This window comes from Heteronotia binoei, chromosome 21, assembly GCF_032191835.1.
Source record: "Heteronotia binoei isolate CCM8104 ecotype False Entrance Well chromosome 21, APGP_CSIRO_Hbin_v1, whole genome shotgun sequence".
NCBI classification, from domain to species: domain Eukaryota; kingdom Metazoa; phylum Chordata; class Lepidosauria; order Squamata; family Gekkonidae; genus Heteronotia; species Heteronotia binoei.
In genome coordinates, this window is record NC_083243.1 from 191,364,819 (window position 1) to 191,391,005 (window position 26,187).

General features: G+C 44.9%; 1 protein-coding gene across 2 annotated transcripts in view; it reads right to left on the reverse strand.

Moving 5' to 3' along the window:
* Nucleotides 1-26,187, reverse strand: part of MYLK (myosin light chain kinase) — a 440,102-nt gene that overhangs the window by 76,057 nt on the left and 337,858 nt on the right. Inside the window, exons 23-25 of one of the 2 annotated variants that reach the window (XM_060262723.1) lie at nt 16,149-16,466; nt 6,585-6,614; nt 6,407-6,500 (exon numbers count right to left, since the gene is read on the reverse strand). In XM_060262723.1, the coding sequence (XP_060118706.1) occupies nt 6,407-6,500; nt 6,585-6,614; nt 16,149-16,466 (442 nt within the window). The remainder of the gene's footprint in view (nt 1-6,406; nt 6,501-6,584; nt 6,615-16,148; nt 16,467-26,187) is intronic. The other variant, XM_060262722.1, reaches the window with a different exon arrangement.

The window sequence follows — 26,187 nt, forward strand, 5'->3', positions numbered from 1 at the left end:
CTTGCAGGAACAACTGTAGTTTTATTAAGAGAAGTAGTTTAAAGCCCAAAGCCTTTGAAGTGTATTCATAAATGCCAATGGTTCAAGCTATCTGTTATCAGTTTCAATGAATCCATGTAGAGAGTAACATTGTTGTAATCAATAAATGAAACTTAGTTTTTAACAAAGACAAGTCTGATCATTTTGAAACTTCAATGAACCCTTTGTTGACACCCAGGAGCTTTCAATCACTCCTGGGAAGCGGGAGCGTTGGGCGAGGGCTAGGCTGTGTTTCAAGTGTGTGTGGGGGGTGAATCACATAGCCAGCGAATGTCCCAGCAAGCCAAGAGAACACAAATCAGCTACGCCCTCGAAGGGAGAGACCAAGAAAAAATCGTCAGAACCCCGTCTGGCAAAGGGAAGGCTGCCGCCCTGCAGTGCTGAGAATCGACACCTGAGGCTTCAACGGAAGAGGATAACGAGGAACAGCTGCTGGGAACCGACAATGCTATGAACAGCGCGCAGCAGCAGGTCAACGTGATGGCCGCACCACTATGGGTGAGAACCTTAGTAACTTTGTACCCATCACCCTAGTGTATTTTGTACCCATCACCTTAATTTAATTGTATTGACTGGTTCTTAATGTTGTTAAACTTAAAGTTTTATATTGTTAAATTTAAAGGTTTTATTTATTATTGTATGTTTTATGAAATGCTGTTAGCCGCCCTGAGCCTGCCTAGGTGGGGAGGGCGGGATACAAATAAAATTTATTATTATTATTATTAGTGAACCCCATGGCTAAGAAGTCCACTTGTATCTGAGCCCTCCTAGACTTGGGATGCTCCAGAGACTTGCTGTCCCCAAGCTTAGTAGAAGCATTGGGGCTTAAGAGAAAACTACTCCCCAACCCCTTACTATTCGAACAGATGAACAGGAAACCAATGAGGGGGAAGCCGTGTACAGAGGGGACAGAAATATGTGCCGTGGGAGTGGGGGAGCACTGGGAGCCTTGGATTTTCGTAATAGCGCCCTCCACCAAATTCCAAGCAGTGCTCAACTTGGAGTGGCTAGCAGACCATGACCTCTTTGTGCAATGGAGTGGGAATGCTATTTACTTTTGGGACCAGGGGTGCGAAAACCACCATTGGAAGGCGGACTGGGGACCCCAACCACCCCCTCAGGTGGAAAAGTTGTGCTTGATGGTACTCGAAGGATCATCCATTCCCCCTGAGTACCGAGACTTGCAGGGGGGTGTTCGACACGTGAGAAGCAGATGAACTCCACCCTCACAGGCCCATAGACTATGCCATAGAGCTTGTAGAGGGGGAGCCCTTGCCTAAAGCAAAGTTGTATTTGATGAGCAGAGACGAGAGGGAGGAGCAGAAAAAGTTCCTAGATGTGAACTTACAGCAGGGATTTATATGCCTGGCTAAATCACCCCATGCAGCCCCCATCCTCTTTCGCAAGAAAAAGGATGGCAGTTTGAGACTGTGCATGGACTTTAGGGGCCTGAATGCTATCTCAATGAGTAATGCGTACCATCTTCTGCTGATAAGAGACCTCCTCAGTGAAATTTCACAGGGGAAGATTTTTACAAAGCTGGACTTAAGGGATGCGTACTTCCGGGTCCGCATCAGGGAGGGGGATGAATGGAAAACTGCCTTCAACACTCCCCTCGGTCAATTTGAATACCTGGTGATGCCATTGGGTTGACTGGAGCTCCAGGCGTTTTCATGAACTTGATCAATGAGGTTTTACACTAATTCCTCTACAAGGGCGTGGTTTGTTACCTAGATGATGTTTTAATCTACTCGCAAGATCTCCCCTCCCACATTTAGTTAGTGCGCCAAATACTACAGGCTCTCTATGACAATAAACTGTTTGCTAAACTATAGAAATGCGAGTTCCACAAAACAGAGCTCGACTTCCTAGGGTATTGAGTCTTGGTGGGGGGTTGGGGATGGACCCCGCTAAGGTGCAAGCAGTGGTTGACTGGGAAGCCCCTAAGACGCGTAAACAACTCCAAAGCTTTCTTGGTTTTGTGAATTTTTACAGAGGATTTATAAACAATTTTGCAGAAGTCACCCTACCCCTAACTGAAAAGGGTAAAGGCGTGCAAGCCGCAAAAGCAAGCACCAGCTTGAACTGGGGCTTGGAGTGCCAAAAAGCGTTCAAGGAATTAAAAAATAAATTTATTTCGGAACCCTGCATTATCCACCCTGACAAGAGCAAAAGGTTTGTGGTGCAATGTGGCACAAGCGATGTGGCCCGAGCAGCTGTGTTGCTCCAAGAGGGGGGGATGGGAAACTCCACCCGTGTGCCTGCCTGTCAAAAAAATTCACCCCCATGGAGCGGAATTGGTCAGTGTGGGATAAAGAAGCTGCTGCCATTAAACTAGCTTTAGAAAAATGGCAGCACTATCTCGAGGCGGCGAGAGAACCATTCAAACTATGGACCAATCATAAAACCCTTGCGTCCTTAATCGCCACCCGGAAGCTTACTGATAAACAAGTAAGGTGGGCAGGGTTTTCCCACAGATTCAAATTCACGCTGGGACATATCCTGGGGAGGTTGAACTTTCTTGCTGACGTGCTATCCCATCTACCCCAACACGAAAGCGAACGGGAGGCAGTGAAAGACTCGTTTTTCACCCCCATCCAACTCAGTGCGCTGGTTACCACCCGTGCTCAAGAATGCAAGAGCAAAATGACTCATTTTTGACGTCCCTTAAGCCCTTGCGGGTGAACCACTTGATGGCGAATTACAACTTGAGCCCTCCCCAGAGGGACTATGGGGAAAAAACCATAAACTGTTCATCCCCGAGCCACTACAAGTGGTGGTCATGCAACAAGCCCACGATTCGAACTTAGGGGGGCATTTTGGATTTGTAAAAACCATCCACTTTGTGCTACAGCAGTTTCGGTGGCAGGGGCTCCACAAAGATATAGCACAATATGTTTCTAGTTGCCCGACCTGTGTCATGGCCAAGAAAAGAGGAGGCCTACCCCCCAGGCACCTACAGCCATTGGCCCCAGCCTCATGACCCTGGGAGTGTATTTCCATGGATTTCATAACCAATATTCCCTCATTGCACAGGAAGATAGTGGTGTGGGTAGTGGTGGACACATTTTCAAAGCAAGTCCACTTTGTCCCTTGTAAACAGTTACCGACAGCAAAAAAGTTAGCTCAACTGTTTATACAGCATGTCTTTCAGCTACATGCTTTCCCACGTAAGGTAATTTCCGACTGCAGCCCACAGTTCATTGCCAACTTCTGGGCGCACCTCTGCACCTTGACAGAAATGGAGCGGGGGCTTAGTTCCGCCTACCATCCCCAGACAGATGGACAAACGGAACGCACTAACGCAGTCCTTGAACAGTTCTTAAGATGTTACACCTCCTTTCAACAAGTCAACTGGGTGTCCTTCCTGCCTTTTGCAGAATACGTTTATAATAACAGCATCCACAGCACGATGAATGCTAGCCCTTTCGTGGTGGTAAACGGTTATGATGGGAAGCCCTTCCCAGAGCTGCCGTCACCTCCCACCGCCCCAATAGACTTTACAGACTGGTGGACGTGAATATCCAAGGGCTGGGAGGCTATACAAAAGCAGTTATTCAGAGCCCAAGAATCATACAAAAAACATTATGATAAAAAACATTCTAAGTTGTGGGACCTGAAGGTGGGGGACACGGTATACATTTCCACAAAGAGCCTTCCCAACCCAGAGAACTGTAAGAAGTTGGGCATGAAATATTTGGGACCGTTTCCTATAAAGAGAATCATAAATGCTGTAACTGTTGAACTTGACTTGCCTAAGAACTTAAAACATGTGCATCCTTTTCATGCTAGCTATCTCAAGCGCGACCCTGGACACTCTGCCTGGCACCCCCAGTAACAACCTCCAGCTCCGATTCTGATTCGTGGTCAAATTCATCATGAAGTGCAGGAGATTCTTGATGCCAAGATGAAGCATGGGGAACTGTTCTATCTCATCAAATGGACTCATTTCCCAATCAGTCAAGTGGAATAGGTCCGCGCAGCTGATACCAACTGTCGGAAGCTCATCAATGAAGTACCCAGGGAAACTGGCGGGGGGGGGGGGGAGGGAGCTTAGGAAGGGAAGAATGTCAGGAGTTATCCTCTCTGTATCCCTCTTGCCATGGTTTTGCTGTAACAGCACTATTTGGCTTGAATGCATTCCTGCTTAGCTCATCTTGCTTTCTGAACTTATTATTGAAGCTGTTTCTACCGACCAAGGTCAGCTGCTAATGAAGTACAGACTCCAAGACCTGGACTCCAAGGCTTGGGGGGAGTGGGTACCGCCAGAAGCTGCTGTTGCTTTGCTATGTTTTGCATTTGAATTGTAACGGTTAGGGTGAGGGGTTAAATAGAGAGGCATCAGGCTAAGACATCAGTCTTAGCAAGGATCTGGTGTACTGCCTTATGATACCTGGAATAAACTACTGAACTGCTGACCTGAGTTGTTCCTTGAGTCGGGTTCCTGACAGGAAGACCTCCTCAACAACTAGATACCCAAATTTCCATGAACACCTGGTTTCGGTGTTTCTCTACAATCTACCAATCATCTTCACCACAGTCTAAGACAATAAAAACAAAGAAACAGACCTTTAACTTTAGCTTGCAGGAGTTACCAGAGTGGCCACCAGTAATGGAGACCAAAGTAGACAATCTAATCTCTTCCCTAGCTTCTGGAAAAACCCCTGGGGAAGATTTCTACAGATCTGATCAAAGCTTTCCCTAACTGGTGGTCTCCGATATTAGCCAAATTATTTACACCAATAAACAATTCAAGTATATTCCCAGTAGCATGGAAGAAACAGTACGCCCCATTCACAAAAAAGGGGGCAAATCTGACCCAAATAATTACTGTCCAATAAATCTTCTTGATACACCATCAAAGTAATGTGGAAAATATTTTCTACAGAAGCTGGTGGATTGGGCCACCCCCCCGCCCAGCAGACTTTATTAGTCAAAGTACACTGTATCATTGCTATACACTCCATCAGCTAGCTTATACAGCCACGAAAGGCCGAACTAAAGCCCTATTTTTGGTGTTTGTAGATCTAGCCACGGCTTTTGATTCCATAGGTAGAAATTGCTTGTGGGAGAAATTTGGAAAGACTGAATCGTATGCGAACTGTGCTTCAATACATATGCAAAAAATCAAAGTAGGAACTTTTTTGGCCACTGTGTGACACAGAGTGTTGTGCTGGATGTTGTGCTGGAACTTTTTTGGCCACTGTGTGACACAGAGTGTTGTGCATTGACTTGATCCAACATGGCTTCTCTTACGTTCTTATGTCTGGGGCAGGGATGCTCTGTCTTCTTGGTGCTTGGGAGGGGGCACAGTGAGAGGGCTTCTAGTGTCCTGGCCCCACTGATGGACCTCCTGATGGCACCTGGGTTTTTTTTTTTGCCACTGTGTGCCACAGAGTATTGGGCTGGATGGGCCATTGGCCTGACCCAACAGGACTTCTCTTTTGTTCTTAACTTCAGGCTCTCTAACCAGAGGAATTCCAACAGGAAAAGGAGTTAAGCAGGGATGTGAATTAGCCCCTATGCTCTTTTACCTGCATACTAACGACACTGTGGTAAGACTTACTGGCTCAGAATTTGTTTTGCCTTCTATAGGTCATCAGGAAAATCTCAATACTGTTATATGCAAATGATATGGTTTTAGTCTCCTTAACCAGGAATGGTTTTAAAAGGTTGCTAAATAGCCTGGGTGACTATCGTACTGAAGAAACACTAAAAATAAATTATACAAAGACCAAAGTGATGGTCTTTTGTAAGAGTCCCCAAAAGGTTCCTCTGGAGTATACAAGGTACACTAATAGAGCAATGTAAAACCTACAAACAGTTGGGTATAACTTACAGCAAATCCTTGCACCGGAATTCCCATACGGCCTTAATTAAAACCTCAGCTCTCAGGTGGCTAGTCAGTAAAAGCCTGTTAATGAAAGCATTAAAGAAAATCCCAACTACTCTCTGAAGCCGTAACTAGTTTAAACGTATGTGCTTCGGTCAGGTGTCTGCTTTGTCTACCTGAAAACTTGCGCTGCTGAAGAGTTCCTTGAAACCAACCTGAAAATAAATAAAACTTCTGCGTTGTTTATATACAATTCCTGTTTCAGCGACCTCCATATTCTACTTGTGCACTACAAAACTTACCTCACTGCAGCAAACCCAAAGCCTAAACACTTGCTACTTTTAGAATACCTGGTAAATGAAGGAAAGGTTTATAGTTTAAAAACAAATCTATTTCGCCAAAAGTCATATCAGGCTGTCTGGGTCCCCTCAGTTGACAGAAGAGGCCTGTTGCAATGTTAGATCAGGATAACACTATAAGAATAAAATGCACCATTTTAACAATAGAAAGGAAGGGGAATATTATTGCACTTACGATCCCAGTCTTTCTTCAACATCATAGAACTCTGAAACTTTTCGCTCTGTGTTAATTGTCACTGTCCGATAGTCAACTTCAGTTTCTTTTTCTTCTAGGAGTTTACAGGAAAAAACATCAGATTACAAAACAACCCAAAAGCTACAAACTCTGATCGGTGAAACTGAAAATGTCATACCCGCATCAGACCCTTCAACTTCCTCCTCCTCTTCCTCTTCTTCTTTAGGGCCTATAATCAAATAAATAATAAAAATGACTTCCTCCTTACACTGCTTATCTTTCAAGAGCTGCTTTCGGCCATTTGTCCATTCTAGACGTTTGACTGCAAAGTAGGGTTGCAAAGTCCAATTCAAGAAATATCTGGGGACTTTGGGGGTGGAGCCAGGAGACTTTGGGGGTGGAGCCAAGATCTAGGCTGTGACAAGCATAATTGAACTCCAAAGGGAGTTTTGGTTATCACATTTCAAGGGACAGCACACCTTTTCAATGCCTTCCTTCCATAGGAAATAATGAAGGATAGGGGCACCTACTTTTGGGGCTCATAGAATTCGACCCCTTGGTCCAATCTTTTTGAAACCTGGGGGGTATTTTGGGGAGAGGTACTAGATGCTGTACTGAAAATTTGGTGCCTCTAACCCAAAAAACAGCCCCTCCCCCAGAGCCCCAGATAACCGTGGATCAATTCTCCATGATTTTCTATGGAAATAAATCTCCATAGGGAATAATAGAGTTCCCAGCAGACATTTCCCTCCCCTCCCCCCGCTTTCTGACGACCCTGAAGCAGGGGGAGGGCCTCCAAACTGGGGGATCCCCTGCACCCACCTGGGGATTGGCAACCCTACTGCAAAGCCTCAGAGGACTATCATTTCACTGAATTTTCCTGGCACCTACTCTTATGCAGGCAGTTTGCTCGAATCTTTTCAATGGGGCCATCCTCATCAACGCTTGCATTACTGCACTTGAAAACTGCATAAACACATAAGACCTCATCATATTTTTACATCATCAAAAACACATATATGCATGCCAGTTTGCCCAAATTCTTTCTTTCTTTTTAGTATGTGTGTGTGTGTGTGCCTGCCTGGAAGTCATGGTGACCTCCAATGACCCCTTACTGGGGCCTGGATGTTTGTCAGAGATGTGGCTTGCTATGACTGCCTCTGCATCCCGGCCCTGGTATTCCTTTGGAGGTCTCCCTTCCAAGTACTCGCCAGGGTCATCCCTGTTTATTAAATACTTAACAAGACCTGCTATGGGCTGATCTACCCATGTGGACAGATATATTGAGGCCACCTTGAAACAATTCCACATAGCAACTCTTTTACCTTGCACCATAATGTGCTTCTTGCCCATATTGTGTGGAATGTCTTCATGCTACCATCAGACATTTCTGGTAGCAGTTGGTAGCAGCAAGAGTGTGTGCAGGACTTTTTTTTGTAGCAGGAACTCCTTTGCTTATTAAGCCACACATAGGGTTGCCAAGTCCAATTTAAGAAATATCTGGGGACTTTGGGGGTGGAGCCAGGAGAGTTTGGGGGTGGAGCCAGGAGACATTGGGGTGGAGCCAAGAGCAAGGGTGTGACAAGCATAATTGAACTCCAAAGGGAGTTCTGGCCATCACATTTAAAGGGACCGTACACATTTTCAATGCCTTTCTTCCATAGGAAATAATGAAGGATAGGGGCACCTTATTTTGGGGCTCATAGAATTGGACCCCCTGGTTCAATAGTTTTGAAACTTGGGGGATATTTTGGGGAGAGGCACTAGATGCTGTACTGAAAATTTGGTGCCTCTACCCCAAAATGCAGCCCCCCCAGAGCCCCAGATACCGGCGGATCAATTCTCCATTATTTTCTATGGGAGTAAATCTCCATAGGGAATAACAGAGTTCCCAGCAGACATTTCCCTCCCCTCCCCCCCCCCCCGCTTTCTGACGACCCTGAAGCGGGGGGAGGGTCTCCAAACCGGGGGATCCCCTACCCCCACCTGGGGATTGGCAACCCTAGCCACACACCCCTGATGTAGCCAATCCTCCAAGAGCTTACAGGCCTACTGTAAGCTCTTGGAGGATTGGCTACATCAGTGGGGTGCGGCCTAATATGCAAAGGAGTTTCTGCAGCAAAAAAAGCCCTGAGTGTAGGGTTGCCAAGTCCAATTCAAGAAATATCTGGGGACTTTGGGGGTGGAGCCAGGAGACTTTGGGGGTGGAGCCAGGAGACATTAGAGGCGGAGCCAGGAGCAAGGGTGTGACAAGCATAAATGAACTCCAAGGGAGTTCCAGCCATCACATTTAAAGGGACGGCACACCTTTTCAATGCCTTCCTTCCATAGGAAATAATGAAGGATAGGGCACCTTCTTTGGGGGCTCATAGAATTCGACCCCCTGGTCCAATCTTGGGGTATTTTGGGGAGAGGCACTAGATGCTATACTGAAAACTTGGTGCCTCTACACCAAAAAACAGCCCCTCCAGCAGACATTTCCCTCCCCTCCCCCGCTTTCTGATGACCCTGAAGCGGGGGGAGGGTCTCCAAACCGGGGGATCCCCTGCCCCCACCTGGGGATTGGCAACCCTACCCGAGTGTGTGCATCTATATGACAAACTATTATCCGTAGTAACAGCTGCTATGTTGAACATTCATCTGGTGAGGCCACTTCAAACAGTCTCCAGATGACAATCAACCCTTAAGACAGCAACAGGCAGCAAAAGTATGGAAAGGCTTGCTCTAGGTTTAGCTGGCATGATTTTTTTTGTGTCTGTGGGCATTTTCGCACTGACCTTAATCGGCAGCGACGCCCCTCTTCAGCGCGCAGGATCTGCCCAGATTTCGCACCAATTGCCGCGGAGCACCCGGAAGAGCCGGAAAGTCCCGCGGCTTTTGCGGCACAAATGGAAACTGGTTTTTGGCGGTTTCCGTTTGCGCCGCAAAAGCCGCGGGACTTTCCGGCTCTTCCGGGTGCTCCGCGGCAATTGGTGCGAAATCCGGGCAGATCCTGCGCGCTGAAGAGGGGCGTCGCTGCTGATTAAAGTCAGTGAGAAAACGCTCTCTGAGTCTAACATACAATCAGCATCCAGGCAAATCAAATCTACATGTAAGAGACCCGCAAGAAACTTGCGGGGAGGGGGCATTCTCCCAGCTTCCCTTCTCTTCCGTTCCCCTGGCGCCTTCCCTCTTTCTCCCCTCCCCTCTGCCCAGGCCTACCTGGCCCCAACTGCCCAGGAGCCAGGCAAGGAGAGGTAGTGTAGCTCGGGAGGCTTCCTGAGCAACTGGGCACCTGGCGGTAGTGGCAAGGAGAAGCAGCGGGGAGAGATAGAGGAACGCCACTTCCTCTCAGGCTGCCAGGATGGTGATCTTTTTTGCCAGCAGCCCCCCTGCCCTCCCCTGGCAGCCTGAGAGGAAGTGGCGTTCCTCTATCTCTCCCCGCTGCTTCTTTCCCCACGGCTGGCAAAGATGGGGTCCTTTCCACCACCACTGCCAGTGGGCTTCTTGAATCAACATTGGCCTGGAAGCAGTTCAATTCAGTCCAGTGTTTGTTTGTTTTTACAATTGTTGACCAGAACATTAGAGCAACCTTAAAAGTACCTTATACAAAGTCCCACAAAGAATCTGCGCGTTAAGGTTTTGATAACTTAAGGGTTATGACAGTAAAAAAAATAATTTAAAAGATCATGATTTAATTCTTTAAACCGTTTAAAAAGTCACTTTAAAATTTGTTAAAAGATTTACAGTTTGGTCTATTGGTCTCGCTTTTTGCATTCCTTATAAACCTGGGAACAGACGTGGCAGCAGGGAAACAGGCAATGAGGAGAGCCGGAGGAGGGCCACTTCCCCTCAGGCCACCAGGTGAGGAGAGGGGGCACTGCTGCGACTTGGGGGATGGCTTGGCATGGGCGAGGGAGCTCCTGCCCTCTCTGGGAAACGGTGGTGGCTTTCAGGCCTCCTGGAGGCCATCCAAGGGATTCTGTGGTGGCGGTAGCTTTTGGGCCTCCTGGAGGCTGCCTGAGGGACCTGGCAGTGGCTTTTGGGCCTCCTGGAGACCCTGCAGTGGCAACGGCTTTCAGACCTTTTGGAGGCCAGCCGAAGGACTCAGTGGCATCGCTGGCAGCTTCCAGGGCATTCGTGAGGAGAAGTAGTAAGTCCACTGTCTGCGCATGTGCAGATAGTGGTCCTCAGCATTTGGGAAAATTTAAACTCCTCAATGTATTTTTAATTTTTAAAAAAGTTTTCTGCACGGGGAGTCCCCCATGTGCGCAGAAACATCTGTTTAACCTCCATCCCCCCCCCCCCCGATGTATGAATTTAGATATCTGCACAAAGGGGCAGGGAGTTTGCTATTAGATATATAGATTTTGATTTATACACCAAAATTTATCTCCATTTTGAAGAGGTAAAAAGATCACACTTCATCTAACGGCTGTGCCACATTACAGTGGGACAGCGTCTGCTCAGGATGCAGAAAATCCCAGGTAGGGATGGGCATGCTCTGAGAAAATGAGGTGTGCCTCATTTGTGAGCCACAAACTCTCATGAACTTTTAGGCACCAAATGAGCTGTTTTGGTTCCTGAGATTTGTAGAATAGCCTGCCAGCATGCTAAAGACACCAAACTTGCAGGGGATCTCTGGCTGACTCTCCCCTATGTAGCCTCCGAGTTTGGTGAGGATTAGATTTATGGGGTCCAAGTACACCCTCCCCAAAGAAGGTGCCCCCAGAAAAGTGCTTTCTGGGAAAATGATAGGTACAGGTTCAGGAGTGTATAGAACGGACTCTGTAAAAGCTAGAGACATCAAGCTCTATAAAAGCTTGATGCCTCTAGCTCTATAAAAAGCAGAGCTCCCCCTGATACTGCTCTGTATGCTTTCCAAGTTATGAACAGATAGGACTTACGAGGTCTGAATTAATGCCCCCCAAAGAAAGTGTTTTTTGGGGAAATGTCAGTTGCAGGTTCAAAATAGAATGGGTCTTGAAAGCTATACACCAAACATATATGGAACCTGTTGCTTTAAAGTTTGATAAACAGTTTGATTGATCAGTGACAGTCTAGACAGTCTTTCTAGAAATGTATCCATTCATTCATTAGGGGAGGGACGGTGGCTCAGTGGTAGAGCATCTGCTTGGGAAGCAGAAGGTCCCAGGTTCAATCCCCGGCATCTCCAACTAAAAAGGGTCCAGGCAAATAGGTGTGAAAAACCTCAGCTTGAGTCCCTGGAGAGCCGCTGCCAGTCTGAGTAGACAATACTGATTGCATTGGACCAAGGGTCTGATTCAGTAGAAGGCAGCTTCAGATGTTCATATGTTCATTTATTATTGATTTGATTTTTTACTGCCCTTTTCCTTTGTGGGGCTCAGGGCGGTTCACAACAATTTAATACAACACAATATTAAAACAGATTAGAACCATAAATATACAATACTTAAAACATCCCAGTATTTGAACATTTTAAAAAGAAGATGGCAATGCAGTCATGGGGGAGGAGGGGGGAGGGTGTCAAGCAAATGCAACAAACCATCACGGGCAGTTTGTCACTGGTGGGTGCTGGGCAAATGCAACAAACCACTTGAACATTATTAGGGTTTGTAGAATCTTTCGGGCTCAAGTGCCATGTTCTACTGGAGAAAGTTTTCCTTCCAGACATTTCGTTCTCAGCTGTGGAGAACATCCTCAGTGGCGTTGCAGCCGGAGCAGGCGCTCAGACCTCAATGCACAGCAGCCAAGTAGGTCTGAGCGCCTGCTCCGGCTGCAACGCCACTGAGGATGTTCTCCGCAGCTGAGAACGAAACGTCTGGAAGGAAAACTTTCTCCAGTAGAACACGGCACTTGATCCCAAAAGATTCTACAAACCCTAATGATGTTACCAGCCGTGAAAACCTGAAATCACTTGAACATTCATTCTGGTTGACCTGCCATGAACTTCATTTTGTCAACCACAAACCAGCCACAATTTCATGAACTTCAGTAGTTTGTGAGTTGGTTCACACCCATCCCTAGTCCTAGGTTCAATTCCTGGCATCTTACATTAAAAGGACCAGGCAGTAAATGATGTGAAAGTCCTTTATCTGGAACCCTGGAAAGCTGCTGCCAGTCTGAGTAGACAAGACTGATCTTCAGCAAGTTGTTGAGGAGAAGGTGCCACTAAGAGCCAATCGTCAATGTAGGGGAACACCAACGCATGCTAGAGGCACAGAGTGGCCGCTACCATCGCCATGCATTCCGTGAAAACTATTGGAGCCAACAAGAGGCCAAAGGGAAAAACCTTTACTAGTAGTGTAGGGAACTCACAGTGAAGTGAAGAAATCAGCAATGCTGAGGCCTGATGGTGACATGAAAATACACATCCCTAGGTCTATGGATGCCAGCCACACTTGCGGGCAGGATTAGCGGAAGGATGGACTGAAGAGCCACCATTCCGAACTTCAACTTCCAGATAAACTTGTTGAGTCCCCCAAGGTCCAAAATAGTACCCCTGATGTTGAAGGGAGTTGGGGATGGGTTCCACCTCTCCCTTGGTGAGACGTGCAGGAACTTCGTCCATGAGGAAATGTTATGGTGCCGTGGTCACGAAATGAGGGGTAGGTGGTATCAGCGAGTCCCTTTAGCCGACAGACTTTGCTCCTGTGGAGCAAATACCCCTGACTCAATCCAGCATATATTGCTTGATTGTTCTTTATACCATAACCTCCGTAAAGATTTATTTGGCAAGCTTTCTTTTTCTCCAGATTTGTCTATTCTGCCACCCTGTTATTATTTATTGAGTGATACTGAGGGGGTGGTTAGTGAGGCTGTGGCAAAATTTCTGGCTGACATCCTTCAATTTAATTCTGACCATGTTTGAATGCATCTGTAAGCTCGGTTTTATCTTGATTTTATCTCCAATGTTTAAATTTTTATATTCTGTGTATTTTTATCTGAATCTATTATGCCATTAAAGGTTTGGTATGGTATGGTATGGGTAGGTGGTAGTAAATCAAACTTTACGGCATAATCCACCCTCATGACGGTGAACTCAGGCATTTGATATTATAGTGGGGAATCAAACCCAGTTCTCCCAGATAAGAATCTGTGCACTTAATCACTACACCAAACTGGCTCTCAAGGCTGGGGATTAGCTTTGAAGCTTCCATACAGAGTCCAGCACAGGCGCAGTACCCATTTGTGGGACTGCACAGAGATCACGAAGAAGAAGAAGATATTGGATTTATACCCCGCCCTCCACTCCGAAGAGTCTCAGAGTGGCTCACAATCTCCTTTCCCTTCCTCCCCCACAACAGACACCCTGTGAGGTAGATGAAGATATTGGATTTATATCCCGCCCTCCACTCCGAAGAGTCTCAGAGCGGCTCACAATCTCCTTTCCCTTCCTCCCCCACAACAGACACCCTGTGAGGTAGATGAAGATATTGGATTTATATCCCGCCCTCCACTCCGAAGAGTCTCAGAGCGGCTCACAATCTCCTTTCCCTTCCTCCCCCACAACAGACACCCTGTGAGGTGGGTGGGGCTGGAGAGGGCTCTCACAGCAGCTGCCCTTTCAAGGACAACCTCTGCCAGGGCTATGGCTGACCCAAGGCCATTCCAGCAGGTGCAAGTGGAGGAGTGGGGAATCAAACCCGGTTCTCCCAGATAAAAGTCCGCACACCTAACCACTACACCAAACTGGCTCTCCATGTATTAATATTTAATCCATGGTTTCTCCTTCTTATAAGAGAGAGGGTTGCAAGGGGCAAGTCTGCCAGCAGTCTTAAATGGACCGTTCTCGTAATGGAGGGAAGTAAGCAATGCAGTCCCATGAGGATCACCATTTGGGCTGGTACTGTTTAATTTGTTCCTGAATGATCTGGAACAAGAGGTGAGCAGTCCAGTGGCAAAGTTTTCAGATGACACAAAATTACTCAGGATAGTGAACACTAAGGACGCCTGTAAAGAGCTCCAAGAGGAGATCCACAAATGACTGTTTTAAAGGTGCCCAGCAGCTTTTGGGTTAAAAGTGGCCGAGGGGGGGGGGCTTTCCCATTGCACTCATCAGTGCGATGGGAAGGCGCCACTTGGCCACTTTCAACCCCAAAGCAGTTAGGCACTGCTAAAATAGTGTGCTCTTTGGAGACTTCCAAGGAAGCCTCCGAAGAGCATACTGCAGGGGAAAGGGGCAGCACGGCAGCACTCTCGTGCGCTGCCCATTGCACCCTCATCCCCCGCTCACCCAGCCCCCGTGATGATGTCACTTTCGGTGATGTCATTATGCCGTGCACGTGCTTTGCGCGCACGTGAAAACTTCCACAGAGGGCGCTTGCAGGAGGGGGGCTGCGGCACAGGGGTCTGCCTCGAGCAGCAGAACCCCAAGTGTCGGGTCTGGCTGAGACTAAGAGGGAAAAAGATCTTGGGGTTGTAGGAGACAGTTCAATGAAAGTATCAACCCAGTGAGCTGTGACAGTCAAAAAGGCAGGAGCGGTGCTGGTTTTTTTGCCGCCCCAGGCCACCCGCATGGCTGCGCCCCCCCCCCCAATGGGGGGGTCTTGAGCAAGGCTGTGCAGTTCCTTTCCTCTGCCCTGCTGCCGGGTGGGGGAAAGGGGCCGCGGGACTGCCCTGCCTCGCTGAAGCTGTTTCCCCTTGCAAGGGAAGCCACACCTCCTCCTTCCTCTGGCTGGCTGCAGGGCAGGGGAAAGGGGCCATGGGACTGCCCTGCTTCACTCTGAAGCTGTTTCCCCTTGCAGGGGAGGCAGCTTCAAGGCGACACCACTCTGCTCCAAGCCCAGCTAAGAAGTCACTCCCAACTCCCATGTGCCGTCTCTGGAAAAAGGCAAACTTTATTAGGAAAGAAAATGGTCAATATTATAATATCCCCTATAGATCTATGGTGAGGCCGCATTTGGAATACTGTGTACAGTTCTGGTCACCACATCTCAAAAAGGTCATCACAGAACTGTATGAAAAATACAGAAGAGGGCAAGATGATAAGGGGGTTGGAGTACCTTTGCTATGAGGAAGGGCTGAAGAGTTGGGACTTTTCATTTTAGAAAAGAGATGACTAAGGGGGAACATACTAATTATAAAATTGTGCATGGGGTGGAGAGAGCTGACAAAGAGAAAACTTTATCCTCCCAAAATACTAGAACTTGAGGGCATCCAATTAATAAGATGGGCAGTAGATTCAGGACAGACAAGAGGAAATACTTCTTTACACAGTGAGTGTGGAATTTGTTACCAAAGGATGCACAGGCACTGATGGCCTTAAAAGAGAATTAGACAGATTCTTGGAGGAGAGGTCTATCAGTGTATGCCATGGTGATTAAAGGGAAACTCCATTTTCAGGGGCAATCAGCTTCTGAATACCAGTGCCAGGAGGCAACATCAGTAATGATCTTTAGGATCTTCATGACATGTCTCAAGTTGAATCCACCGCAACAATTTAGAGTGTCCTTTATACACACATGCACATACCCACCATCCATCATAATGACAGCTGTTTATATACCCCCTTTCCTCAAAATGCTTCATACACATTTTAGCTGCCCTGACAACAGGCTGGTAACACACAAGCACACACACACACACACACGCACACACAGTTTCACAGGAAGTCCAGGTTTTCCAGTGTTACCTGGAGACAAAATTCCATGTAAAAATGCAATATAAAAATTGCATTTTTATGGGTATACATCTGGCTTGACCTCTGTCTTCAAATTAAACTGAATACTTGACAATCCACAACCCTATCTACACAAATATATTAAACTGAATCTTCTACGTGGCAGAAACTTGCCTTCTTTTTTGTCTCCTACTTTTACCAACTCCGATTCTTGGCTTGGCTCACTTATGCCATAGACGTTAGCAGCTCGCACCCGGAATTTGTACTCTCTGTCAGCTAGCAGATCCTGGACGTTGTACGAAGTGCTACGGCATGTTGTGAGGTCTGTCCATTTCTTGTCCACTGTATTCCAGATTTCCACAGTGTAAGCCTGCACTGCACTTCCACCATCATAAGAAGAGCCATACCAAGAAATGGTAAGCGAAGAACTCCTAATATCTGATGCACAAGGCCTTCTTGCTGGGGGGTCAGGTTTATCTGCAAAGAAAGGAAAGCACAAAGAAATATGTTGCCTCTTTATCAAAAGATGTCTTCTTCTATTTCAGTTTCATAGAGACATTCACCCTTGCTCATTTTTTCATGGCTCCAAGATTTTATCAGTAATTGTAGCCATCGCGTAATAATCCCCAGTACGCGATATGGAATGTGAACTCAGTCCAAATCCAAGGGCATCTGTCATTTTCAACATACATTCAAAAATACTATTGTTGCTCCTCGGTGAAGGGGTTAGAAACAGGAAGCGAGTAATAAATATGATGGCCATCTCCCCGGTCACTGACTACTACCACTGTTCAGTATATTACTTTCTACCTCTCCACATGTAATAATTTCCCAGAATAAATACTCAGATTTATATGTGAACATTAAGTCGAGCTCTCCACGACATCTATAGATAGATAGATAGATAGATAGATAGATAGATAGATAGATAGATAGATAGATAGATAGACAGACAGACAGACAGACAGATAGATAGATAAATTTATTGTCATTGTTCTCAAAAAAAGAAAATGAGAGCAACGAAATGAGGTGCTCTTCCACAAACACACCAACACATCAACACCCCAAAAAAGGACATATACATAGACCATTTAAATGCATCTAAAAACAAATAACCATTCATAACCCTGCATTTAGCCTAATCTATCTTGCAGAGCCTACTGAAACATACAGCTGCTCTGGATGAGTCTCCTCCTCACTTGGTCAATACAAGGTTGCCACAGCTAGAAAAGTATTTCAAATACCGAAGGGCCAAAATGAAACTGTGAGAAAACAACATGGCACAAAATGGAAGGAAATGATAACATTTCTAGACATTAGAACAAAGTTTTGAGTCCAGTGGCACCTTTAAGACCAACCGAGTTTGTAGTGAAATCTCAAATGATAAAATGGGCAATTAATGTAAATAAAGAAATAAAGATGGAATCTTGGGAATATTTCTGGAAGAATTCTATGAAACTCGCAACATGTCATAGTATTAAAGAAAACTGTTTTAAGATGATGTATAGATGGTATATGACTCCAAAAAAATTAGCAAAGATGAACAACAAGATGCCAGACAGGTGTTGGAAATGTAAAAAGCACGAAGGTTCTTTCTACCATATGTGGTGGTCTTGTGAAAGGGCTAAAATGTTTTGGCAAATGATTCAGCAAGAGATTTCTAAGATTTTGGGATACGAATTCAATAAAGTGGCAGAGACTTTTCTGCTGGGATTACAAATGGAAAAATTTCCAAAAGAAGACAGAACTTTAATATGGTACTTGCTCTCAGCTGCTAGGACATTGTATGCGCAGCTGTGGAAGCAAGAAAAAATACCAGAGAAATGGGATTGGATTACAAAAGTTATGTAATGGAGTGAAATGGACAAATTAACAAGAAAATTAAGAGACTATGATTTGGAACTTTTTAAGTTGGACTGGAAGAAATTCAGAAGATACGTAGAAAAAGAGTGGAAAATAAAAGGACATTGGACAATCTTTGATAATGATTAAGTTTTTTAAAATAAGAATATAACTTTTGGGTTTTTCTTAACAGTTAAGGGTACCTTTAATATTTGTTTCCTTTAAGTAAATAGCACTGTCGGGGGTCAAGTAACGGGGGGAGGGGTGGGGGAAAAGTAAGATATGGGGTAGAAAGTTTTTTCTTTTACTTTAAGCTTTTATAAGTTGTAGATATAGTTTTGCTACCATATGTTACTAATAAAAAATTGTTTATTTAATAAGAGCAACCAAGTTTAATTCTGAGTATAAGCTTTCATGTACAGGCACACAGATCAAGATGAGTAGCTGTGTTAGCGTGTTTTTAGCAGTGGAAAAGAGCAAGTGTCCAGAAGCACCTTAAAGAGTAACAAAAGTTGTGACAGGGTACAAGCTTTCGTGAGTCACTGCCAGGGAGGGGCAACAACCTGCCCATTACCCTAAATTCATTAATACAATCACCTGGGTTATGGTTTACAAACAAAGGTTCATGAAATCTCACCCCCACTACCCTCCACATTGGTTTTTTAGAGGCTTTGTATGGCTCACGGTGGGAAGCAAAGGGGGGAGCAAGAGGGATCAACGGGGGGGTTGGTGCACCCGTCAGCTGTTAGGCTGAAATAGATGCAAGCCATTTCAGTGGTCCTTTTTGCTCCTCCCCGCTTCCAAGTCAGGGGAGGGAGTGAAATGGATGAATTTAATGGCTCACAGCAAATTTAAACCTAACGGGTGGGCAAGTCTGCCTATCAGCTGTTAGGTTTAAACATTTCCAAGCCAGTAAATTCCTCCATTTCGCTACTCCTCTGCTTCAAAGCAGGGGGAAGCAAAATGATGGGTTAAATGGCTGCAACCCCCCCCCCCCTTCAGGCTGAGGCTTGCTAGAGCCAAGAGAAAGGTAGCCTGAACCAGCTGGTTTGGGCATTTTTTGCTCAGTTCAGGGTTTGGTTTGGGCACACCCCAACCAGAATTTTCTAGTTCATGTCCATCCCTATCTGATTAAGTATCTGATGAAGTGTGCATACATACAATAGCTTATACCTAGAATTAAACTTCATTGGTCTTAAAGGCACCACTGGTCTCAAACTTTATTCTGTTGCTTCAGACCAACATGGCATGAAGCATCCCATCTAAATCTATTTCTAGACACTGGCACTGAGTTTTAAGAGCTCCTCCAACCAGATCTTTCAAGCCCTGTTGAATGATAATTTACTCTTAAAACAAAACAAAAAAATCATGCTTCCTCATAGATTGTTGTGAAGGTAAAATGGAGGAGAGAAAAATTATGTAAGTTGCTTTTGATCCCCTTGTAAGATAAAGTGGGGTATAAACAAAGTCAATAATATAGCTGAAGAAAGGGGGCAGATAAAAGGTAAATTCATTGGTGGGTCAAAAAGAGACAAAGAAGCATGGAAAAGTGAGACACAGAGGCTGCCAGAGGAAATAGTATGGGGAGAGGGATACAGGAGAAAGTCCTTGCAGGTTCCTCACCATACAACTGGGCCCAGCCCAAAGGCTGGTACCATGCATAGTTTTCCCATGTAAAAGAAGAAGTGAAGAGATTGGATTTATACCCTGCCTTCGCTAGCCAAAGGTGTCTCAGAGTGGCTTACAATCTCCTTTCCCTTCCCCTCCCCACAACAGACACCCTGCGAGGTAGGTGGAGCTGAGAGAGCTCTCCCAGAACTGCTGTTGAGCAGAACAGCCTTGAGAGAAGGTCACATCAGAAGGTGTACGTGGAGGAGTGGGGAATCAAACCTGGTTCTCCCAGATAAGAGTTTGTGCACTTCACCACCACACCAAACTGGCTCTGTAGAGGCTGATATGGAGGGAAAGAAGGAAAGCTGAAGACAGGGGCAAATGAATATACGTTGGCTGGCGGGCGGGGAAGAATTAATGAAAAGGGGAGAGGCTATGGGGGCTTTCAGGGAAGGGGAATATTGAAGACTAGTGGGGGAGGAGGAAATAAGATGTCTCCTGCATGTCTCCGACTTATGTATATATTTAGTTCCTACTTGCCTCTGAAAAAGGAAAAGTGGGAAACTACTGACATTTTTAGCAAAAGGTGATATTTGTCCCTCTGTACATTTTCAGAAGATCCCTAAAGAACGTATCATAGCTGAAAATACTGCAAGCAAATGGAAATATTACAAGGCCTGACTTGCATTGTAGTTGAATACTTAGATACCTGAACCGATTAGCAGATGTCCTGTGCTGGAAGAGGAATGTTTCTCTCTGTCTTGATAAAAACTGAATAGATTCATAATAGTAATATCAAAAATCAGTGGTTAAATTTTGAGATCAGATAAAAGTTTGGTTACCTTCTTATTTAAAATACGCTCTGAAGTTATGGCTTTTAATACAAGCCAAGAAACTCCATCAGCATGCAAAAATATCCAGATGGAAAAAACTGTAGGTTAAACTGCGCTCCTTAAATAAATCTCATGTTTTGACAGCACCCATGAAGCAGGTATCATTATGGCAGACAGGAAATTGACAAAGGGTTGCATATGTGTTTCTCCTGCAAATGGTCTCAGATTGCAGTCCCAGATATCTCAGGGAACTAGAGCTACTAGTCTGAGCTTGGAAACTGGTGGGAAGGCTGAGAGAGGGGACATGGGGGGGGGGGGGGAAGTGAGACATCAGTGGCAATCTGGGGGGCTATTTTTTTGAGGCAGATGCCCCAAATTTATAGCACAGATGTTGATGTCTCTCCTCAAAAACCTCTCCAAGTTTCAAAAAGATTGGACCAGAGGTCCAATTCTATGGGCCCCAAAAGGAGTTGCCCCCATCCTTCATTGTTTCTAGTGGGCAGTATCTGTGGGCAGAAGCAGAAATCTATGAGCAGCCTTTTAAAAATTCGTGTGCCAGCTCCCCTTAACACAGCTTAGAGGGAATTATGACATGGTTTTCAAGAGCATGCTTTTATTTATTTCCCCATAAGACAGAATGCAGTCATTCACATATAATAAAAAGTTAAAGAGGTACAACAAGGACACATAAAGCAGCCTTATACTGAGGGCCTATTTAACTTTATCCCGTTAAACCAACTGCAGTCAGGGATATAGTGAGAGTCGGCAGTATGTGCTCTAAATGCTGCATTCAATAGGCTGTATGAACACTGAAAATCTTCATGAATCTTTAAATGAACTCCAATACTTTTAGAAATTTCTAGAGTTCAGAATAGCCTAGCAAGAATTGATGACATCCTTAATTTTATAGCACCATTTTTAAGTTTTAAATTATAAATTGTTTATATGTGTTTGATTTTATAATCATAACGTATTGATATTGTTGTATTATGATTGTGAGCCGCCCAGATTCCATATGTGGAGTGGGCGGAATACAAATTTAAATAAATAAATGGACAACTGCATCATGCCCATTCCTATACTTCATTTTTATGTTTCATTCCACCTTCCTTAACAAACATTCACATGAGTTACAGAATTTCTGTGCTGACATCCAAACCCTAATCACAACATGAAACAGGAAGGATTAACAAACAAAAGTGCATGGGGTGATTTTAAAATATTTTTCATGTGTACCTAGCCAATTAAAACACTAAGAAAGGGGCAGTATCACCCCACATGTTTAGATTTACTTCCTTGTTTTCATTTTAGTTGTTTCACAGGACATATGATACAATTTCCAACAGATAGTAACAGATAGTAACTAACAGAGAAGCCCATAGTTAACCCGTAATGCATGACAAAACAGGGGAATGGATATAGACGTAATTGGAAGTATAGAGAATGGTGTGAAAGTGGAGCGCATGAAGGCAAGAAAAGGGTAAAGCGGACCCAAAGTGGCTTACAACATTCTTCTTTTCTTCATTTTATCCTCACAGCAACCTTGTTAGAATGTGTGACCCAAGGTCACCCATCAAGTTTCCATGGCAGAGTGGGGATTGGGAACTGGGGCTTCCAGATTCTAGTCCAACTCTCTCACACCATCTCAGCATTCCATAATGCTGGTCAATACCATTCAGCAGTCTACTTCCAGTAAACTGGGAGATATGTGTGGGGAAATGACATGTCTCCCTCAAAAATTTAGGCATAAGTCACAGTGAAACCCGTTTCAAATAGCACAGAAGGCTTCTCTCTTCGCTGGTTCTTAAACACAGTGAAAAAATGGAAAGGGTGGATGCGTTGTGTGATTGCAGGGGGTGTCTTCTGTGGTGGAGGATTAGATGTTAACAAGGTCTTCTGAAGAACCTACTGAGTCTGAATCAAGACTTAGGTTTCAAAGAGCTAGGATATATCTTATTAAGAGCACTTTCACTGTAAGTGAGACTCCTAATATTAGGTTGCTCTTACAAAGACTTCCACATTGAAGGAAGCCACCAGCAGACATTCCCAGGCCACATGGACCATTATTCTGAGCACATGGATGGACCTCCAACACCTTGGAGAATTAGCCATGCCTTTCTTAAAGATATACCTACTTGGTGATATCTTCCTAATCATATTAGGAGAAAGCTGGGCTTGATGTGTGCATCAAAATAAACTCAGTAAAAAATGGATTTGGGGTGTTTGTCAAAACAACTCTTATACCACGTGCATTCTGTAATTGCTATACCACATAATTCTTGCTAGCTTGAACTGGTCCAAATAAACAGGAGTCATGCTTATGAAAATCAAGTAGCAGGGTAAGTAGTTATTTAATAATTCTGGATACCCGTGAGTGAGTTAGTGAGATTTCCCTTTCACATATTTTTTTGTTTCAATTATATATCATAAGGCCGGTTGTATTAGCTACTGTTCTTTTGGCTAAGAATCTCAAAGTACAAACTGCCACAGTAACTCACAAGATGCTTTCCTTTTTAGGGACTCTAAAGATGTAATAGTTTCTTTAGAAATAAAACAGCATCCTTAAGGTGGTTTTCTTCATCTTAGAATGACAGTTACCTTAGCTTCTCTTTTTAATTCGAGTTATCATCTTACTGTTCCTTGCTATTATTAGCTATTACGGTATTTGTCTGCCAGAAGAAGAGCAGACATGTAGTAACAATTAATTCCTTTCCAGGGGCTACCCTGTTTAGTCAGAGAAGGTATTTAATACATTGCTGAAGCCAGTTGGACGATGTCCATGCCGACATTACTGGCAAGGACTGCACTTGAGATTCATCTGTGTGAGAAAAATGAAACCATAAAAGGCCATAACTGAACTCTCTTCCCGCTCTCAGGGCTTGGGGGTCACTGCAAACTGCTCTGCTTTCATTGGGGGGAAAAACCACTCTGCAGCTTATGTTTCCAAGACAGCAAAAGGCTGTAATTTAAAGGAATTATTCCATATGGATGTTAATGAATTCTATCTTTAGTATAAACAGAGCAAAGGAGGAGTGGGGAAGTCTATTTTTTAATTTAAAAAAGGCTTAGGATGCATCTTTACACAGCCGACATATCCCAAAGTCAGTGAACTTTCAAAAATTAGGACTTTCCACTCAGCATTCTGCCTTCAAGTATTTCTTTGGCTCCATCAAGTATAATTCTGGGTATCATTCTGAAGCTCCATGCTGACCCTGCCCTTTCATTTCTTTTTAAAACAGCGTTGCAGGCAGGCTCTTTCTGATCTTCTGCACCATTAAAAATTGGCCACATTATTTTCTGCACAAAGCACGAGGACTTGAAACTTGATCCTTATAAAAGTAAGCTTAAAGTTCTTTGAATTCTGGAGAAGTGTCAGTATCTATTGGTAAAAATATGAAGAACAAGAATAAGCTTTGATACCCGTTAAGGGGTACAAAACCTCCTAACTAGAGAGAGCACATTAAAATTGTGTATTATCAAGTTCCAAAGGCATAATTTAACTTTCAAAAAAGCATCACAATTTCATTTTGTCACACATGGCTCTTTTGCTTTAGCCACTTATTTGCACTTCCTGCTTCCATTTTATCCTCTAAGGGTTACTGAAATGAACTTAGCATCTTCTTAAAAAGCTAAACATTCTTTCAATACTAACACTTCCCTCTCAGCATCAGTCCATCCCAACAACAAATGTCTCTGGAAACAAACATAAGTACATGGATGGGCAATGCAATGGAAGAGCTAGTCCAAATATCAAAACAGCTGTCTGTGGAAGCTTCATGACACTGGAACAGCCCCGGTCCTCTGCCTGATGTTTGGTGATCAGCTTGGCTCTTAGATTACAACAACCACCTTCATTGGCAAGCAACTATATTAATGGCAGAGAGAACGATCCCAGCAATCATGGCCCTGTCTACTAATACATTACTCTCCTCAAAGATGCAAAGCACAAGAATCTGGCCACAGTTTCAATCATCATTTGGTTCCAAGGAGATAATAGGAAAATGGTTTTACATTAATCAGATTTCCCTGCTTGCTCTCTCAACAAGTATGGAGCGTATATCAAGATAGTATGTACAATAGAGAAAAACATGTTCAAGGCTTTCTGTGTTCCACTGACTACAAGCGCATAGCCTGTTAGCATATGGAATTTTGTGAAATGTCTTGTAGATAGGGCTTGAATTCAGCTGGAGCTCACAGGAGTACAGCTCCTGAACATCCAGCCAGGGTCTGCAGATCCCGGGGCATATGCTACTGAGCTCCTGCACCTTTTTTTCTACGAAATGACCCCTGCTTGTGTAACACATTAACACATTAACACATTAAAATGGGCTAGCAAATAAGCTCTACAATAATGCAGGGCAAACAGGTGAATATTCTGCCACATACCCATAGAGTAAAATCCCCAGGCCCAAGGGTGAACATCCAACTTTATCAAGGCTCCTAAGGTCCTGCAACTCAATGTCAAGAAGTCTTTGTTTGATCAATGCAAAAGCTGATCTTTAGGGGAGGGACGGTGGCTCAGTGATAGAGCATCTGCTTGGGAAGCAGAAGGTCCCAGGTTCAATCCCCAGCATCTCCAATTCAAAAGGGTCCAGGCAAATAGGTGTGAAAAACCTTAGCTTGAAACCCTGGAGAGCTGGGGAGGGATGGTGGCTCAATGGTAGAGCATCTGCTTGGGAAGCAGAAGGTCCCAGGTTCAATCCCCAGCATCTCCAACTCAAAAGGGTCCAGGCAAATAGGTGTGAAAAACCTCAGCTTGAGACCCTGGAGAGCCGCTGCCAGTCTGAGAAGACAATACTGACTTTGATGGACCCAGGGTCTGATTCAGTAGAAGGCAGCTTCATATGTTCATATGTAAGGGCGGATAAGTCATCAATACTAATACTTATTGAATCAGCGCTGATCCTGAGTGTGCCAGAGGGGCAGAGGAGCCCAGCCTTTGGTCCAGTTTTTCCTGCCGATCAGCTGCTCAGCGGGGGGGAAGGAGTTCAGTGACCCCACCCTGCCGGCCCTAGGGCCGTGGTGGTCCGGCCCACCCCGGGGCTGGTCCCTGCTGCCAAAAAGGTTGGGGGCCGCTGACACAGACGACTAGGACTCCCTCAACATGTGAAAACTGATTAATCGTCGTTAATCTTATAACGTAGATGTAACCAAAATTTGATCGTGTTGACCCATGCTTTAGTCTCAAGGAGTCTTTGATTAGTTTCCAGGCAGATGGCCACATAGGCCATACACATGGGAAGGCCCAGTATTTCCCACAGAAAGTTAGATTGTATTCGTTCCACTTCCTTATTGAAAGTCATAATCCAAATTGGTACTCCATAAAGCAATCCTGCACTAATCTTATGGTTAAGAAGATGAAGATATTGGATTTATATCCCGCCCTCCACTCCGAAGAGTCTCAGAGCGGCTTACAATCTCCTTTCCCTTCCTCCCCCACAACAGTCACCCTGTGAGGTAGATGAAGATATTGGATTTATATCCCGCCCTCCACTCTGAAGAGTCTCAGAGCGGCTCACAATCTCCTTTCCCTTCCTCCCCCACAACAGACACCCTGTGAGGTAGATGAAGATATTGGATTTATATCCCGCCCTCCACTCTGAAGAGTCTCAGAGCGGCTCACAATCTCCTTTCCCTTCCTCCCCCACAACAGACACCCTGTGAGGTAGATGAAGATATTGGAGTTATATCCCGCCCTCCACTCCGAAGAGTCTCAGAGCGGCTTACAATCTCCTTTACCTTCCTCCCCCACAATAGACACCCTGTGAGGTAGATGAAGATATTGGATTTATATCCCGCCCTCCACTCCGAAGAGTCTCAGAGCGGCTCACAATCTCCTTTACCTTCCTCCCCCACAACACACTATGAGGTGGGTGGGGCTGAGAGGACTCTCACAGCAGCTGCCCTTTCAA